At 42.6% G+C, this 20,092-nt stretch overlaps 1 protein-coding gene across 2 annotated transcripts in view; it reads left to right on the top strand.

Annotated features, from left to right (window-relative positions):
- Positions 1–1,153: 1,153 nt before the first annotated feature.
- The window catches only part of SMURF1 (SMAD specific E3 ubiquitin protein ligase 1), a 67,497-nt gene continuing 48,558 nt past the window's right edge, over positions 1,154–20,092 (top strand). For both annotated transcript variants that reach the window (XM_075010502.1, XM_075010501.1), the window contains exon 1: positions 1,154–1,313. In XM_075010502.1, coding sequence (XP_074866603.1) covers positions 1,259–1,313 — 55 coding nt within the window. In that variant the 5' untranslated portion in view covers positions 1,154–1,258. The remainder of the gene's footprint in view (positions 1,314–20,092) is intronic.

Genomic DNA, 20,092 nt, shown 5'->3' with positions numbered 1-20,092 from the left:
TCTGATATTTTCCCTCCCAGTGTTTCATTCATCTGTGGAATTCATTGCCACACCATGATGCTGAGGTCAAGGATTTAGCAAGGTTCGGAGATGGACTAGGCATTGCAATGGCCCACACGAATATCCAAAGTTAGGATAAATACGGCTAAAAAAGATATTTTCAGGATTTAAACCTTTCCCTAACAATTATGGATTAAGATTAGATTTTGTTGAGGAATAGTTTATCCCAAATCAGTTCACCACAAAATTTCTTGCACCTTCCTCTGAAGAATATGGTGCTGGCCATGATCAGAGACAGTCTACTGCACAAAATGGACTGGGGTCTGATTCCCTATGTATAAGAATCCCCATATTGTTCCACAGAAAGGTAACTGCTGTGGGTGATCATGGTTGCAAAGGAAACTGGTATTGTCCAGGTAATTTGAGCCAATCCCAAAGGCGGGTTTGCCTGTTGAGATGGAGACTTTACACTGTATCCTATATTCAACAGGGAGCCGACGCAGCCTGCAGAGCACTGGCATGCATAGTGTGCACAGTGGCTAGCGATTTTGCTGCTTTTGACACCAGCTGGAGCTTTTTCAGGGTGTGCCACTTCATTCCTGCTCGTGGCAAATCACAGTCCCCGAGATCAGGTGTGGCTCAGCTGTGTCTGGCTCTGTACCCCATAGGAGAGGGCACAGGGAGTCCTGAATGGCTCAGGGCCAGGGGGCCCCAGGAGGGGCAACAACACCGCTTAGGTTGCAAGAAAAGCGGTGCCAGGACTCCAGCAGGTAGGTGCCAGGGCTCAGCCCCAAAGGATAGGGCGCAAGGGAGGCCTCAGTTTCCCTGTGGCCACCCTCATAGTCCTGCCCAGACTCGTTTCCTCCCCTGGGAAGACTCAACCTGCTCCCCTCTGGCTGCAATATACACGCCCTCCGCTGGGGGCGCCGCTCATACCGCCCGGCCTCCGCTGGCGACCTTCCTGCGATGGCGGCAGCCGTTGGCCGCCGCGCTTGGCGTCACGCCGTCTTCTCGCGCAGGAGCGAGGGCTGGCGCGAGCCTGCGGTTCGGGGCGGCGCGAGCGCGCAGTCCTCGTCCGGGTCGGGCTGGGCGTTGAGCTGCGAGCGGCGGCGGCTGAGGCGCTGTGGCGGGGGTCGCTGCGTGGGGCGGCGGCGGCGCACAGGGCCAGACGGGGGCAGCCCAGGCCGGGGCGGGAGGGGCCCGGATGGAGGTGGCTGTGGCGGGCGGCTGATCCCCCCGCCCTGCTGCGCGGGGAGCCATGTCGAATCCAGGGACCCGGAGAAACGGCTCCAGCATCAAAATCCGGCTCACAGGTAGCGGAACGGAGGGGGCGGGGCCGCCACCCCCCATGCGCGCCCACACCCCGCGGGCTCTGCCCGGCAGAGGTGGGCGGGAGCTGCGGGGATTCCCTCGCCCCCTCTCGGGGCAGCGGGGCCAGTCCCCCCAGTTGCCCCAGTGGGGGACGGAGTCTCTGGGGGCCGGGGCTAGAGGCGGGGAGAGGCGGTCAGGACCCTTGGGTGGGACGGAGGGGAGCAGGGGATTGCGGGCTCCGGGGGGGAACCCCAGGACCGCTGAGATTGGGGGCAGTAAGGGCTAGGGTCTCCCGGGGGGGCGGCCAGGACCCCTGTGGCGGGGGGTGGAGTGGACGGCAGGGGGTAAGGTCAGGACCGCGGCGGCGGCCCGGAAGGAGATGGGGCTCAGAGCCTGTGTTCAGTCCGCTGTTGCTCCTGGCCAGTCGGGGCTGGGTTTCAGTTCCCCCTTGCCTGGGAAGGAAGCCTTGTGGAAGGGAGTTTCTTGGTGCTTGGTTGGGTTTCCTCACCCGTGGGGTCATGGGAGGACCCACCAAGGTGGTTATTTTCTCGAGTTGCCATTGGGGCCCTGTTGCTGAGGGCTTAGGGCTCTCACAACCTAGGGGAATATATTGTGGCCGGGTTGAACGCTTTTATCTGGTCTGTTGTGGTTGCTTAGGAGGCTGATGCTTGTTGAAATCCAGAATAAATGGGGGACTGAGAGAGGGCTGGGTACAGCTGAGACTTTTTCTTTCTTTCCTTTTTGTCCTCTTTATTTCTGTCCAGGCTCCATTTCCTAACAATTGTCCTTCCAGTCTCACTGCTTCCTTCTGCAAATACCCATACTGCACAATCTACCATTTGTGTTTCTTAAGCTTCTTTCTCTTGTTCCTGTTGTTTTCCCCAGTTGGGATTGTCAAGTATGTGGTATATGAAGTTTGAAGTCCAGACACCACTGACCTACCTCTTTGGCATTTTTCTTCAACTAGCTTTACAGGTCTCCCATTGTGTTACACGTTTGCCCATTAGAGATTCCCTGACTAATATATGTGAGTGTCCTGGACAGTTCCTGCCGGGAAGTGTTCCTCTTTGGTAGTCTCCAGATACCCTCTCCATTCATGGCATCTTTCCTTTTCTGCTCCCCCAAAAGAAAAGTCCGGTTTTGCTAGATGTATGTAGAGAATCATATTTCCTGCCTGTCAATTGTGTTTATATTTTATTAGCCCATATTATTAAAGAGTTTGCTTTTTTTGCATTGAAGAGTTTCAGTTGCTGGAAAATATCTGTTTAATCTCTTTCTGACACTTTGATCTAATTTGGTTTTTTTTCCAGTAAATCACACGCTACCCTTTGAAGTTCATGTTTGGTGATAAGATGTGTGTGTAGGGGGAGTATGTTACACCCTTCTACAGTATATATTATTGTAACCCTAAGGAGTTGAATTAAATACTATTTTGTAAGGAGTGCAGGGAAAGACGCAATTTCTTGTTTCAAAAGGTGGCAGTATCATGAGCTACTGATGAGAAAGGTCCAGTCCAGGTTTTGAAAGGCAACTGGTGTGTGCTCCATAGGACTCTTTGGAAAAACCTTTAAGGCTGTTGCACTGCATGAATTTAGCATATTGTTTTATTGTACATAAAATATCATGTATTAATGAGAATATAGTCCTTTTTAAACTTTAAAGGTAAGCCTGATTTGGTGGTTCTTTACAATGCTGTCAGTCAAACACCTGTGTTATAACCGATTTCCTTTTTGTGAAGTGCAGTACTATCTGGTTTCAAATATTTTTAGGAAACTGTGATTCAATACACATTTCAGAGGGGAAAGGTAGTTGGTTGCAGGATATCCGCTCATTAGGCCTTTTGTATTTAAACTACTACTAGTTGAGAATTTAAGCTTTTGAGATAAATGCTTTTTTAGAAACTAAAGTTTTAAAATGTTGGGTATGTAGCTACTTAATAGTTTTATACCGGTGTATGTAAAAATATATGCTCCGGGTTTTGCATTTTTTTGCAGACATCCTGCGTCAGATAGCTTTTATCTTCATTTTCACTTTAGTAAGCGTGAATCAGCCTTCATAATTTAAAGCATTTGAAGGGGTGCTGCACATTTTAGTCAATGGAATGATTTCTGTGATTTTTGTGTTAGGAATGTTATGCTCAAACTGTATTGAGGGAATTTCCCTCCTGGTTAGTCATACTTTCAGTTTTATTGATAAATAATCCAGAAAATGGATTAAGATTTGCAGGAGTTGCTCTAAAAATAAATGACTTTTGGAGATTTGTCACGAGAAGTATTAACAAACATATTTCTTGCTTCATATGAAATTTGTTTAACTGATTAATTTTGAATAACTATAGCTAATATGAAAACAAAAAAGCAGTCCGGTAGCACTTTAAAGACTAACAGAATAATTTATTAGCTAATATGGCTTTTGTTGCTACATTTTGTGTTGTTGAGCTGTTTGAGCTGAACTGAAACAAAGATATCATCTGTTTGATATCCTGCCTGTATCGTGTTGCCTTGTGACTTGCGATTTGTTTTCGTTTGATTACGAACCATCTCTTTTTGATTTACATCAACTGAAAATTACTGTGTAAATACCACTTACATAGAAGATGCTTTCTAGGGCCACTTCATAAATAAGATATGAACCCCAGGAGAATCTTTCTGGTGTCTAAAAAAATGAACTTGTGCACGCACAAATATTTGCCTTGACAGGAACATCTTATTTTTTTATTTATCCCAAATTCTAAACAGTTTGACAGTGATTAAAACACAACAGCTTGTGGATAGGATTAGACACTGTGGGCACTGACACAATACTGTCCATGAAAGGGCGGCAGGGAAGAATTGCACACCCTGCCCCCAACTTACCTTTTCAAACCAAATACTAGTCCACAGAATAAAATGACCCCATCTTTCACACATCCCAAGTCCTCTGATTTTCCCCCATAAGCCAGCCTTCCCCACAGCCTGAGCAAATAGTTTCCTGTTGTCGTGTGTGGAAGTACTCATGCACAGGATTTTACCTTCATGTTGTCTACAGGTTTTGAGAGCAACTCTGAACAACACAGTGTGAAAATGTGTATGTTAGTGGTCTCATTAGTGGTAGTGTAAGAACAAGATGCTTTCTCTCTCAAAAAAATAAAGAAACAAAGCAAAGCAAAACAAAACAAAAACTAGTGTAGAGCAGTCCTAAATGCATTGTGCAGCATGTCTGAAAGATCAGCTGTTCAAGGAAGTATTGCATTCCCAAGATTGAGTTTTGGGGGGGCGGGGCACAAGAAATGCCTGGACATTGAGTTTGACAGGGTTACCACAGTTAACAGACCCTTCCCACTCCAGCCCCCACCCTTTCACGTGTTGACATTGAAGATTTTTCCTGGCTCTGGTTGGGGTGTATGTATGGGTAGAGGGGCCCCAACTGTTTCTTACTCTAGGATTTAGAAGTTGGTTATAGGTGTTGTGGTGGTGGTATTGGGAGTTGGGAAGTAATTTAAAGACTGAAAGGTAGTAATAAGAATCCGAGTGAGAGAAAATGCAAAGATTTGTATGAGATGACTGGACAGATTGGTAGCAGAGGCCATTCTGACAGAGAAGAAAGGGAGCTGAGACAGAGAGGAGCACTGTGATAAAACATAAATGGATAAGTTGGGAGTGACAGAATTATGAAAGGTGTTGAAAGTCAACTTGATATCATGGAGGCAAGGAGCCACTGGAGATATTTAAAAGGATGATATGGTCAGAGTGAAGGGCAAGAAAGACGAACAGCATTTTATACAGATTGGAGGGTAAAGTAGAAGTGTCGGTGAGCACATAGATGGGTGTCCTAGCTGCCTTGACAGGTAATAAAGGTTGAATTCAGAAGTGAAATTGTGAGAAAACCTGTAAGATTTGGGGGCAGCCTGGCTGTCTGAGTCATGTGTAAGAACCAAATGGTAACTCCTGGGTTACAGATCTAATATACGGAGATACACATCTCATAGAGCTGGAAGGGACCTGGGGAGGTCATTGAGTCCAGTCCCCTGCCCTCTTCACAGTGCCAAGTACCATCTCCCCACCCCGCCTTTTTTTTAAATTTGTAAACCTATTTGCCCCAGATTCCTAAATGGCCCCCCTCAAGGATTGAGCTCACAGCCCTGAGTTTAAGCAGGCCAGTGCTCAAACCACTGAGCTGGGGAGGGGGAATCACTCAGTGGTTTGAGCATTGGCCTGCTAAACCCAGGGTTGTGAGTTCAGTCTTTGACGAGGCCATTTAGGGGTCTGGGACAAACAGATTTGTAAATCTGTAAGGCATGGTGCTTGGTCCTGCCAAGAGTGCAGGGGGCTGGAGTCAATGATCTTGCCAGGTCCCTTTCAGGTCTATGAGATGCGTATCTCCATCTGATTTTACACAAGAGATTAGTACAGGTTGAACCTCTCTCATCCAGCAACATCTGTAATCCGGCATGATTTTTGTTAGCTGGATGACCACTTATGTATGTGGTCACAAAGTTAGTTGCCAAACACCAGTCTTGGCTCTCAGTGTTCTCTGCTGTTGTTTAGCTGTAATTTACCCCTAAAGCTCTTCTAAGAGACAAGTAAGCAAAGGAAGTGTTGCTAATGCCGCTAGACAAAATTGACCTGCCATGGTCCTGAAAATTCTCTTGTCCAGCACCAGTCAGGTCTCCAGGGTGCTGGATTAGAGAAGTTCAAGCTGTAATAGTAGAGAAATGGGGAGGATGGAGAATGGTGATACATACAGAATCTTTGCAATCAGCCCTGGATGGAATTTAGTAAAATGGCTTGGTACATCCAGTTTAATAAATTTATTTCTAACTTAAACTAATACATTTGTGATAAATGCTTTTCAAATTTGTCTTTACTAGTTGCAGAACAGTATTTTACTTTGAACTTGAAGTCAATTTATTTCTAAAAGGTTTATGTTGCTTTGGCTTCATTATTAATGGGATGCTTGTAGCAAAGTTGACTTACTGATCAATAGCAACACAGAGTTTGGTGACCCAGACAGTTTTGTTTCATTTACAGAAATGTTGAATAGCAGTACCTGTCTGTCTGTATCAGAACTACTAACACATTTTACATTTTTTTTCACATTTTCATAATCAATTTAGTATGCAGGTTGTCAAAAAGCATTGTCCTGCTATTGATACAACTGGTACCATCCAGAAGTGAAATTGAAATAGCTGGTTAATAAGCTCAGTATGTTACACCATCTGGATAGGGAAATGATTTGTTTGTATGCCATGGAGAGGGGCAGGGAATGACGGTTGAGTCACTACAAACCCTAGATACTAGCATTGGATTTCATCAAAATTTGTGGCCAAAACTTTCTGACTTCATTTTTACCTCAGTTTCTGTCCTGTAATGATTCTCAGCTTCTTTACCGCAGACACTCTTTAGAGAGTCAGGTGGCTTTGTGGTTGGAGTACTGGACTGAGTTCAGTCCTGGCTTCACCACAAACTTCCTCTGTGACCTTGAACAAGTGACTTAATCTCTCTGCCTTGGTTCTTCATTTGTGAAGTGGGGATAATACTACTGCCTTGCCACATCAGGGGGCTGTGAAGGTAAAGTCATTTGAATGTGAGACAATTGTAGTATAGTGACATGAGACGGGAGGCATATAAACAGAGGAAAAAGCTCCATTTTTTTTCTTGTTTGATGGGTAGGAATCCAGAGTGCAGCCTTTGTAATATGCCAGATCAGTTGTGTTCAAAACAAATGTAATAGACCACCACAGCCCCCACTCCTTGAGCCAGTCACCCCCTCTCCAGCCAGGCATACACCACACCTACGAGATTACTCACTGGAGCTGCCCCAGGTCTGAAGCCCGCTGGGGCTGGAGGAGCCATCTCCACTCCTGCCAACATACGCTTGTCTCACCATGTGGTGGGGCATGTGTGCAGAGCGGCCGGAGGGGCTCCCCACTTTTGGCGCACACTACTGCCCCATTTGCTGCACGTGTACTGGACCCTGCAGGGCCAGCTGGTATCTTCGTTGAGCTACCAGAGTGGGAATCCAGACAATGACCTTTTCCTATGGGCAGGCTGGTGGGGTAACAGTTTTTTTTCTCCTACATACAAGTGTAGGCCATCCCAAAACTGTTGTCCTGGTGGAAGGAAATTAAATCTTCAAAAAGAGTTTGCTTTAGCATTCCCCTCAGGTGGGGGAAACTAGGAATAAAGTTGTTGTTGTTCCTAACTCAGGTTTCTTAAAATCGGAATCTTCATATAAAGAGTGTGATTTGGAATACTGTTGTACAATTATTTTTCTTTATCTAGCAGACTAAGGGAGATTCTTTTCTCACCCATTTCTTTTAATGGTCTTTTTTTTTCTTGTGTGTGTTTTGAAAGCTGTTCTGAATGTCTTTGCAAAGAAGTTAACCTATTACTGAAAATTGATTTCAGCAGTGAACCACTGAACCACTACTGAAATGGCATAAATGGAGCAAATAAAACATCTTCATTATCATTTCAGATACAGAAAGCATGAGATTTGACAATTTTAGTTATGTTTTCTGAAACAGTATTAAAGATGATGTATTTGAACATAACCCACTTTAATTATTGATTTAATGTGGACTGGGACATGCTTCTGAAGATTATTTAGCAATGATTTTGGTTTTGTAGTGTAGAGAGCACTAAGGCTTTTATGCTTTTTTCCCATTTATGCAAGGAATTTGACCTATTGCTAGCAGCAGTTGGCAAACAGGTTTAATTGCCACTGAAGGTGAAACAAATTTCCTAGCATGTAGTGATCTTGGTTCTACATAGCATATTGTATTTGAAACCGGTCCTTTGCAGAATACATAGGCAGAGATGCTGTCTGCTACAGAGAGCTTACAGTATGAATTTTAGGCTGGGACTTGGGCTCTGATCTAGTACAGCACTTAAGCATGTATTTTAACCTAGAGCACTCAAGTAATCTTTGTCTTCATTGGGAAAACTCATGGCCCTAAAGTTAAGCATACATGTCCTTTGCTGTACTGGGGCTGCAGTAATTGGGGATGACTAACAAAGGTGGGGATAGGTCAAAGACAGATGAAGGCTACGCCATCTCAGTAGTGTTTATTGCTTAATTTAGGCACGTGCACATCATGTGGTTCATTTAAAGTTCTTGGATATAAAAGTAAGATGAAGATATAGTGAATTCTGTATTTTTGCTGAATACGGTTCTCCGCAATGTTTAATATATTTACTATATATTAAATTATTAATTTAATTCATTAATTTTAAACCAATATTTAATATATTTCATGTGCTCCTCTAAAAGGGGGAAAAATTGTGGAATGCTGCAGGAAACTTTTTGTTTGTACTAGAACTTTAACTATATGGAATTTTAATTCAGAGGGAAGGGAGAATTATTGTTAGCAACAGATCAGTTTCCTAGTACGGATAAGGTGACCATTTTGCTGGTGAAGATGGATTTCTCTTTTTAGGCTGGTAATTAAACTTTTTAGAACGTTGGTTCAGAATACAGTAAACTCTTTCATCTCAGGTGTTCTTTTATCCAGAACTCTCAAATAACTGACATTTTCATCGAAAGTAAATTTTAGTTACCTTTTCCTTAAGTACAGTACAGTGAAATTAAAAACATATAAATATAGCAGATACAGTGTAAGTTTACAGTGCACAATACTACTGTTGGTAAATAAAGTACTCTGCATACATTTTTGTTAGTATCTGATCTTGTGTTGTTTTTTTTTAGTGTTACACACTGCTAGGTATACCTCTCTGTTATCCAGAATACTTGAATATCTGGCAACCTCCCAGTTCTGGGGCTTCTGGACATGAAAGAATTAACCATATCTCTTATTCAACCATTGTAAATTGCATACTTTCCTTTTGTGGGTAGAGTTTAGAGCTTGGGGTAAGTGGCTGTGGTCTGCACGGAGGTCTTTGTGAAAATCTTCCGTAGTTGCTTTACACCTCCCCCAGTGCTAGCAATGAGTGCTAGTGTTGAAGACCATTGCCTTTTTTTGACTCTGTTGTTAGGGATGTAAAATTCCATTATTTGATTAACTGGTACGAAACGTTCAGTTTAATTGGTAAGAGATTAAATGGGATGTGAGGGAATGGAGGGAGGGCTGCTCTGGCTCAGCTGTCCTGGAGCCACGAGCTGGAGCAGCGCCACTGTCTGCTGTGGCTGGGCTGGAGCAGTGGAGCAGGCCCACCCCCCTCTTCCAGCTGAGGACATTGGCTGCTCTGGCCAGACTGGAGCAGCTCCCTGCCTGTGGGCTGGTGGGGGTGGGGTGCTGCTTCTCCCACCTCGAGTTGACCAAAGGCATCCCTAGCTGTCATGCCGTCAAAAGGTATTCAGTCAAAACTCTAGAAAACCCATTGCTAAAGACACAGCCCCACATTAACATTCCCACTATTTCTGTCATTCATAAAGTTGGTGGTGCCATAGTGTAGGTGAGGCCTGCATACATGTTAGGGGAAGAAACTTGAATGTAAACCACTGTACGGCTTTTCTTTTTAGAAAGGAATATTTTCAAGTCCATACACCTGTTGGAGTGTGTTTGTAAATTCTGATTCAAGACAGTATGACAAAAGAGAATTGCAGTAGCATTTTAGTAATTTGTGAATGGGAAATCGGATAATATTTTCTGCCTCTTCTCACTTCCCTGTAATTGCCTTTTGTAGACCTTAAGGGCAATATTTTGGGCTTCACCCACAGAGGGAGGGAGAGTTTGTGTGGTGTTCTGTTTCTGCATCCTGGGAATATTTTTGGGTGTCTTAATTGTAAGGTATGTTCATGACTGTAAATTGGTTTATATGGCAGAGCAGGGTTGTATTCTGTGAATAATTTAAAAAAAAACCTCACAAAGGGATATAAATAGCTTTCTGCTTTCATCTTCATCAAATGATTTTGTCAAATTAAAGGCCAAAATTCAGACTGGCTTGTTTTCAAGGTCACTGTAAAGCACAGGAGACAAAAATCCCTAAGGCAAACCAACTCAGAGCATAGATTGATAGAGCAGGCCAAGCAAGATTAATAAAAAAAGCAAGAGGCTTTTTCTTTATTTGTTAAACTGCATTGCTACACACACCAATTTAACAATCTTAAGTATTTAATTGGCAAGTTTGTCCATCTGTGGGTAAAACAATCCACTGTTCCAGAATAATGTTAAAATAGTGCCTACTCAATGAGTATATGGTGATGCATGCTACCACATCGATTCCAGCTGTGTTCACCTCCGTTGCAGCTGAAAGGAATTCTATAATTGGCTGAAGAATGTCGGTAACATCATGTATCAGTGAACGCAAACTATTAAGGCTTGCTGTGGCATGATGAAGCAATTTAAATGTTTTTAAGATTGAGTTTGACTCTTTTGCTCTTAAATTTTCTTGAAATTATGAAGAATCTTCTGCAACCAGGCACTTTCTAATACCCAATAGAGTGTATGGTAAACAATACAAGTTTAAATTAACACTCAATTTGAAATTATCAATTTAAAAAAAAAAAACGTGGATCTACTATATGCCAGTTTCATAAAGTTTTCTTACCAGTGTTTGACTGTAGTCATATTTATCGGATTCTTAGATATATTTTTCCCTCTTTCCAATGACCACAAATGATCCACAAAAACAAGGGGAGAGTAAGGGTATGTGAACACTATGAAATTGTTAGATTTGTTAAGATTGATTTTTCTAGCACTCTGTTGTGTAAAGTTGAAGGTGCATCTCCGCACTAGTACGTAAAGCCAACGGGTATATTCCCCATTAGCATTGCCAGGTTCAACTTTGTCAGCAGTGCACTGTGGGTAACTATCCGCCTTTTTCTGCTGCCCAGTTGCATTGTGGGTTCCTGTCTGTGTGTGATGGGACAAAAATGTACTGCTGGTAGTTGTAGGTATGTTATCAGCATCCCATATGGTAGACCCATGAGTTATGCAAAGGTTGCCTTCCTGGCAACCTCATGTAACTCCGATTTCGTGCAAGTCAGGAGGAGCCAGGAACCAGGGCATGAAATCAGCTGCTCTATTTGCCCACTGACCATTGTTGTTATCCTCTTCCTCATCCCCCATGTTCTCCTTGTTGTTGCCAGAGGGTTCCTGAGGGATCTCTTTGAAGGCATCCACAGACTGTTTGGGGACAGTGATTGGGTCCCACACGATTACTCTTAGAAGCGGCATGTTTATGGCGATTACCCATAATGTCTGTTTCCTGTGTTTTATGGTGCACCTGCTTGAGCTCCTTTATTTTTATGCAGCATTGCTGAGCATCCCTTGTGTGTGTGTGTGTGTGTGTGTGTGTTTTTTCTTCCCCCTCCATGCTCTGTGAGATATTGGCATATATTATTCTGCTTCATAGTTCTTCCCAACACAGATTTATCTTTTCTCTTCCTCTTTTCTCTCCTGCTCAGCAGTGAGGTCCTGGATCTGTGTGCTCCATGCTGGAGCTTGTCTGCTACCCTGGGAATTCATGGCCAAATGTGCACCTGTGATGTGCTGCCTGCTCTGCTCATTACTCTGGCTAAAAAGGAAATGAATTTCAAATTTTCCTGGTTTGCTGCTTACACATCTGGAGAGCAATGAACCTGAAAGTGGTGACCAGAATGGTCACATTGGGGCATGGTAGGACACCTCCAGGAGGCTAAGAATATCTGTTTTTCCACAATGCTCTGTCTATGCTACCCTGAGGAGGACCATCCAGCGTCGAATTTGGTATTGCTTCTTGTGAAAACCTTGAGTACAAAAGTCAACTTTAGGAGCCCTTCAAGTTGATTGGAATGACCTCGTAGTGTGGACTGTTTCATGGAACCAGACACAGACTACTACGGAAAGGACCTCAAGAGGTCATCAAGTCCCTCCTGGCAGGACCAAGCACTATCTAGAGTCTAGATACTAGACTATCCCTGTAAGATATTTATCTAGCCTGTTCTTAAATATATCCAATGATGGAGATTCTGCAGCCACCTGAGGCAATTTATTCCAGTAATTGACCACCCTGCAAGTTAGGAATTTCCTAATGTCTAGTGTAAACCTTCCTTGCTGAATTCAAGCCCATTGCTTCTTGTCCTGTTTTTTAGAGGCTTTGGGAAATAATTTTTCTCCATCCTCCTTGCAATAATCTTTTAGGTACTTGATAGTTAATATCTTATCCCCTCTCAGCACTCTCTTTTCGAAACTAAACAAACCCAATTCTTTTAATCTTCTCTTATTGGTCATATTTTCTAGCCCTTTAATCACTTTGTTGCTCTCCTTTGGACCTTTTCTAATTTTTCCATGTCTTTTTTTCCTAAAATATGGAGCCCAGAACTGGACACACTACTCCAGTTGGGGCCTAATCAGTACAGGGTAGAGTAGAAAAATTACTTCTTGTGTTTTGTTCATAACACTCTTGTTAATGCATCCTAGAATCACGTTCATTAGCATAACACTGTTGACTCATACGCTCCTTGTGGTCCACTATGATCCGTAGACCCCTTTCTGCAGTACTCCTTTCTAGGGAGTCCCTTCCCATTTTGTATGTGTGAACCTGATTCCATAGCAATTCAACCTAGGTCATAGAATCACAGAGCTGGAAGGGACCTCAAGAGGTCATTGAGTCCAGCCCCCTGCCTCAAGCAGGATCAGCCCCTCAGCTAAGTCAGCCCAGCCATGACTATGTCAAGCTGGGACTTAAAAACCTCAAGGGGTGGAGATTGCACCACATCTCTAGGCAATGCATTTCAGTGCTTCACCCTCCTCCTGGTGAAGTAATTTTTCCTAATATCCAATCTACTCCTCTCCTTCTGTAACTTCAGACTATTACCCCTTGGTCTTCTGTCTGTCACCATTGAGAACAGTTTCTCTTTATCCCTTTTAGAGCACTCCTTCAGGAAGCTGAAGGCTGCTATTAAGTCACCCCTTAGTCTTCTCTTCTGCAAACTAAATAAGCCCGTATCCCTCAGCCTCTCCTCATAGGTCATGTGCTCACCTAAATTCAACCTAATCTCCTAGTGTAGATCATATCTAGCTATGCAGGAGAATGAAATGTATAAAAAATAAGTTGCAAAGTGAAAGATCATGTCCTCTAACATTTCTTAGCTCTTACCAGGTGAGTGATTTTTTTACTAGATAGTCTCTTTGTAAATTTTTTTATTTGGCATCTTTCAATAAAATGTATTTTTTATTGTACCTGGAGAAAAGTTTTGAATGCTCTTTGTACTTCAGTCTCCTACATCTGATTATATTTTCACCAAATGATTAGATTAGATTAAAATAAAATGTAGTTCAGCATGTTACCATTTGAAAATTTGCATCTCTTGTTTCTTTTACAAAATGACAAGATAAATCCGCTTATGTTGATGAGAGGCAATATATTTTGTTTGAATTCTAAACTTTTTGGTCTCCAGAGTGTGGGGTATATTACAATAAATCTCTAGACTTTATTGGTTTCTTTAAGATTTAGATAAAAGAAAAGCGGAAATGTATTTTACACAGCTAACATTTGATTCACTTTGTACTCGTGATGACTTAATATAAAGCTGAATTGATGTTTTTTCAGATGTTGAATTATACAAGATGCAAGCCAGGCAGATGTACCATGCTCATAACTATGATGAGCTGAAAATTCTGTGCCCCTCTGATCAATATTCTTATATCAATTATTAATCCATGGCAAATAGTACCCAAGAAGCTGTTTGAAAAGAGTATTTTGTGAAACTAATACATCTGTTTGTTATACTGAAAATGTGGAAGCTAAACAAAATCCAGATGTTTAAATGAATGTGAAGGACTAAAGGTACTGTATGTGGCTTGTGCTACATTTACTTAAGTCAGTAGCAGTTTTATATGCGTAATCACAAATGCTTATTAGTAGTTAATTGAGCTATGTAATGTGTATGCTTTATAGTGATCAGTATACTTCTAGTTGAAATCTCTTATGCTTGCTTTTCAGCCCAAAGGAAATCATTATGAAGAAATTTAGTAAATTTATATTTGTGTGTATGTGATCAATCTGTGTGTGTGTGTATTTTTAATAGCACTAATGCTGCACTTTAAAAATTGTTACTTCATTCTTCAACAATAATTAGTTAGCTTTTTTGAATACATCTCATTAAACATTCTTTGTCTTTGGAAGCATCAATGTATGACCTTACACTCAAGTTTACAGTTCAGGCATCCAGTTTTACACATGCAGTTCAAATGTTTTGAGATTTGATGTTAACTAGTACATGACTGTTAAAAGAAATTAATATAAATAATAAATTAAGACTGAAGAATAATGGGAAACCCCTGTTTAACATGTCTGTCTTACACTACCATGGTAGAAGTGCAGCATCTCAGTATAAACACTTCCTGCGTCGTTGCAAGGGTTTTTTCCATTGATGTAGTTCTCAGGTGACAGCTTGTCTGGATCTGGACCCTGAAGCTGGGGGCTCCTGTCCATGGCATGTAGCCCATGGTGTGGTGGAGGGTGCAGAGCAGTGCTTTTTTTTTTTTCTAGGTGAAAAAAGGTGCTGGAACTCAAGCCCCAAAACGTGACACGCCCCGCAACCTCATGCTCCCTCCAGGCTAAACCGCCTCCCCTACTGCCCCGTTTCTGCAATCCCTGTGTAACTCCAATTTTCATGCAGGTTGCGGGGAGATGGCTCCCCTGGGGTTGCAGGAGCCAGGAAACTTATCAGCCTAGCAGGACTGGTCAGTTTCTGGCTCCCAGAGTGGCAGAGAGCTGGGAACCAGAGGGCAGCCTGGTTCCCCTCTCCTTGTCTCTTGCAGCACCTGAGAAACTGACCAGCTGGTCAGTTTCCCGGGTCCTGCAAGTGGCTGGAAGCTGGGAATCAGGCAGCAGCCGGGCTTCTGGCTCCCCTGCACTTGCAGAGAGGTGAAACCAAGCGGGCAGCAGCCTTCACAGCTCCCTGCCACTCCGGAGACTGGGAAACCGCTCCTGTCAGGGACAGCAGCCTGACTCACGGCTGTCTTTCCATCCCCCCAACAGAAGACCGCTCCTGTTAGGGGCAGCAAGAATCGGGCTGCTGCCCCGACAGGAATGGTTTCCCTGCTACCATCAGGGATGGCAGTCATGTTAACCAGAGACATGTGCAACTTGATTTCACGTATCTCAAGGGTTTACTGCGTAGGGGCAATGTAATCAGTTGTTGTTGTTCTACTGTCTCAGTCTGCTAGTATTAACATTCTTTCCTTGTCTATTGTGGTACTTTTGGAAATATGTGAAAACTCACTGTTGTTTTCAGTTTTTAATTTAAAAATTAAATACTTCTCAGCTTAGTGGCTTCCCTTTAATACCAAAAATCCACCAGTAGTTACAGGAAAGCAAAACTTGCTCTGTAGGCGGATTGTTTAAAACTTGCATGGTGTTGCAATCCCACCAATGTGATTCTTCTTTGCCTGTCTAGCCATACATAGTGTTTTGATATGCTTTAGTGGAAATAAAAAATTATGAAACCACCCACCAAACCGAATTTGTAAAAACTTGCTTGGGAAAGTGTGTTCTGAGTAGTCTGCAATCCAAAGCATTTCCTGTTCTGCATGCTTATCAAGCCTGTGAGCTATACTTTCAAGCTGAACTAGAGCAGATTTGAGAGTTTATTCCTAGTGATTGGGGATGAGGTGGGGTGGGGGGAGGTTAAAAACAAAATTTTTCAGATATAATACCAGGTATTTATTATTATTTCAAGCTACAGGTTGCCCTGTCCTGGTCCAGCATGGGTGGGGCCTGACAAGTCCTAAACGACAGAATTTGCAGACCAGGGAGGTCCAGGGCTTCTGACCCAGGCGACCCTAACCTCCTGCCCCCCCCGCCCCAGATTCTTGGCTTCCACAGGGCTCTGGTTGGTGTGGGCTCCAGTCCCTTAGGCCCAGCCCCTGTCTGGCAGATGTGGGTCTGGCTCCAGCCCTGGGATTCTCTGGTCCTGCAGTATCTGTGTGGTCCTGATGGTACATGGATGTTGCCAGGTGAGAGAAACCAGATTTCAGAGGTTCATCCTGTACAAAATGTGTACAGTAAAAGCTTCAGACTTTGGGGAGACCAAAGGAAACAATTACTGTTAATTTGGGAAAGTGTTATTGGAATATTTGTAGGGTTAATAGAGCAAATATTCTATATGACAAGTCAGATTCCCTCTACTAATCTGCATATCGGAGTAAACCAAAATAACCTACTTTGTTTTCTAAAAATTTTCTGCCCTCCTGCAGCTGTCAGTCAGCAGGTGGCAGTTAATAGTTAACTAAGGTTTTTATGCTTTCAGATGCCTCTTATGGTTGTAGCAATGTAAAGAATCATGTTAGAGGTCTCTCACGTTGTCATGAATCTGACTTTCATTTTAGGAGTATGTAGTCTAAATATAGGGGGCTGGAAAAAGTAGTCTAGAGCAGGTTTCAGCATCTCCCAGCACAGGTTCAGAGAGTGGCATGTGAGGCAATTTTCAGCAGCATGTGAGGTAAGTGTTCAATGTCATGCCTACTCCCCAGTGCAGCTGGGAGCTTGCTCAAAGCTATGCTTCCTGTGGATTAACAAAAGAGTGGTTAATGCTACGAGCCACCACCCAAACAGTAAAGCTATGTGTCTTTATTTATTGATGAAGCTGTGTTGTAAGTAGGACTGTTAGTGACTTTAAAAAGTATCACGTGTACTGGGACCATACACAGAGGCCAAAAGATCAAATTTCGGCACTCTGTCTTGAAAAGCTTGCTGACCCTCTGGTCTAGAGACTCAGTGAACACTTCATTACAAGATTTTCAGCCAGCGTGACTAGACCAGAGAAGCAAGATCTGATACGTGTTAGTTTTATAGATATTCATTAGTTCTATGCCATAGTAGTGAAAATGCAGTTCTGGTCAAAATACAGTCTTCCTCAGTTTGACAATGCTGTAAGCCAGAGCAGAGGTGCTCTAAAGTTATCTTTTTGCAGACTTCAGAGGGTAGCCTAAATGCTGTATTCAAAACACAAAGGATAAAATGGAATGTTGGTTAACTGGGGGTTGGATAATCGCTCCCCCAGCCCCTCAGCAGTCAGCAGGCCACCCAGGGGGTCTGGTCTCATAGCAGCCAGCATATCGCACCCCGTATTATCTGACATTTTCAGTTATCTGAACATTTTTCAATCCAGATTGTCAGATAATCGGGGTTTTACTGTATTTGATTTTTCTCACTACTTCCTTCAATTAGTGAATTTTTTTGCATGTGCAAGAGCTCTACAAAGATCTCTAGTTCACATTCAAAACAACGCATCAAATTTCTATCATTCTGCAATAGCTAAGAATAGCTTGTGGTTTTGTACATGCAATCTTATTTAATCTTAAAGTAATTTTTAGGTTTTCCTAATAAGGAGTGGAACAGTATGTCATACTTTTTGTATGTTGTGTACAGAAGTTACATTTTTGCCCAGGGTCTCTACTGAATTTTGACTGACTTGTCTCTCTTCATCCTTTCAGCTTTAGTGTTACACATGTTCTGAATAGGTATGTCCTTTGTTTTAGATGTCGGGTTTAGAACTCAGACATCAGGTATGAGTACTATTAATCTGACATTTAATCCTTGCCTTCTGCTTCAGTTCATATCTTGGACTTTTCTGTGAAAAAGAAAAATTTAAAATTCTGCTGTTGCTAGATCAATTTTAAAATGATAGAATATGTACACTAAAGCTGTCATAACAAGTACAAGTACATTCAGTAGGTTGAAATTATTAGGCAAAACATCTTTCTGAGAGTCGCCATACAATGTATTATAGCAGTCTTGTAGCACTCACTGCCTCCAGGGATGTAGCATGAACTATATGTTCATGCTTTTGTAATCTTATTTATCTTTTAATTTGAATTGCTCATTGGGAGTGCTTCCATTTTAATGGAGGATTGTGGAGATAAATTAACTATTTAGAGGAATGTTAAAAATCAAACGAAGGAAATACTTTCCTTTTATTTAAATTTAATCTGACCTAGAATATTAGCATTGTGTATGTTAACTGTCCATATGTAATATACTTGTCAGCCAGGTTTAAAGAAAAATCCCTGAGATTCCTTTGAACAGGTTCTCAATTAACGTCTAAAAATGTTAATAGTAAGGTTTGTGTAATAACATGATTTGATGCTGTCAACCTTATTTCCCATTGAAAACACAGCAAAATTAATGTTGCCTCTGCAAATATACAGTCGCGTGCTTTTGCAGGGTGGGAGGGCAACTTTGGTATGTTTTCATCTAAGCTACACTGTAGATATTTTAGGGATTTAAATATCTGTTAAACACTTAAAACTATACTACAGTATGTAACTACTTAACTTCTGGGGAGCTGGTGCAAGGCAGCTATGGTCCTGCCTGCCTACTCAAGTCTTTCCGATGTGGCTGGGACTCTGCCTACTGGCCCAGTAGGACCACAGGGTCTTGCCAGCACAATGTAGACATGGGATTGCATGCTGTCCCAACACAGCTTGGGTTCAGCTAGCTGGGCCAACTTAACCAGCCAACTGCTCAGGCCTGGCTCTGCTGGCCATCCATCCAGTTAACCTGTAAACATTCTGGTAAGCCTAGTTAAACCGATTAAGCTTTTACATCCTTAAATTATTTATCACCTTTCATTGGAGTATTTTCAGTTAGAATTGGGATTATAATTTATTCATTCATTGGATGCTGATCTTGGATGCAAGAAATGATTAATAGTAGTAACTCTACGTTTTGTCAATTTTATTTCTTTTAAGATCTCAGTTCTAATACCACATTAAAACAGTAGTTGTGTCTTCAGATTCTCATTTGTTGTGTCTATATAGATTTGATTGAGGTCACTTAAAAGGTGACATCATGTTAGAGCAGAAGTGTGATCTCAGCTGCCAAGCTGTACCCTGAAAGTCATAATATTTTAATAATTATGCATATGGAAAAGTATGGTAATGAACTAACTTGTAGTGAAAATATTTATGGCATACATTGAAAAGTTTTTAAAAGCTTTGTATATAATTCTATAAAAATCTGTTGCTTCCTTCCTGAACTGGACTGTCATTTTGTTCTTTTTTTGGTTTGTTAGAGCAGTGCTTCTCAATTAGTTTAGTTTAAAGTGTGCCTCTGACCCACATAGTGGGAGTGCCGTCCACTATTCTGAACATGTGCCCCACCACCTGGTGGAAGAAGCGTGTGGTGGCAGCAGCTTTGAGGTGGTGGTGGCGGCAGCAGCTCTGGGGTGGGTACAGTGATGTCGCCACTTCTGGCTAGAGCGGGTGTGGGAGTGGGTACTGGGTTATAATGGGAAGCTGGAGGTTCCTGGTTCTGGAGGAGGGAAGGGGAATTGGGTTAGAGTCAGGGGCTGAGGGTGCCTGACTCTGGGGCAGAGAGAGGGGATTGGCTTATATATATTTGGTGTGCCGTGAAATTATAACAAGTGCTGAAGTGTGCCATGAGGTGATAAAGGTTGTTGAGCACTGTTAGAGTACTTACGTAAAAAGTTTCTAACATCTTTTGATAGGCAGTTTAGGTAGCGACACATTTTCTTGTACATCTACTTCTAAGAGGAGTCTTTTAGTCTTTCCAGATTTCATTCCATTGTGTAGCCTATTAGCTTTAAGTGGCATTTCAGGGTTGGCTGATCATAACCTGATGCTTATGGTCCTAGGGCTGACAGCAGGGGTAGCAAACTTTTTGGCCTAAAGGCCACATCTTGGTGTCCAAATGGTATGGAGTGTCATGAATGCTCACAAAATTGGGGGTTGAGATGAAGAAGGGGATAAGAACTCAGGCTGAGGGTGCAGGCTCTGGGATGGGACCATAAATGAGGAGTTCAGGGTGCTGGATAGTGTTCCAGGCTGGGACTGAAGCATTCGGGGGGCTCTTGGCTGGAAAGAGGGGATTGGGATGCATGAGGGCTC

Source organism: Carettochelys insculpta, chromosome 16 (assembly GCF_033958435.1).
Source record: "Carettochelys insculpta isolate YL-2023 chromosome 16, ASM3395843v1, whole genome shotgun sequence".
Classification (NCBI taxonomy): Eukaryota; Metazoa; Chordata; order Testudines; family Carettochelyidae; genus Carettochelys; species Carettochelys insculpta.
Note: the sequence above shows the minus strand (reverse complement) of the source record. Positions and strands in the feature narration are given on the sequence as shown.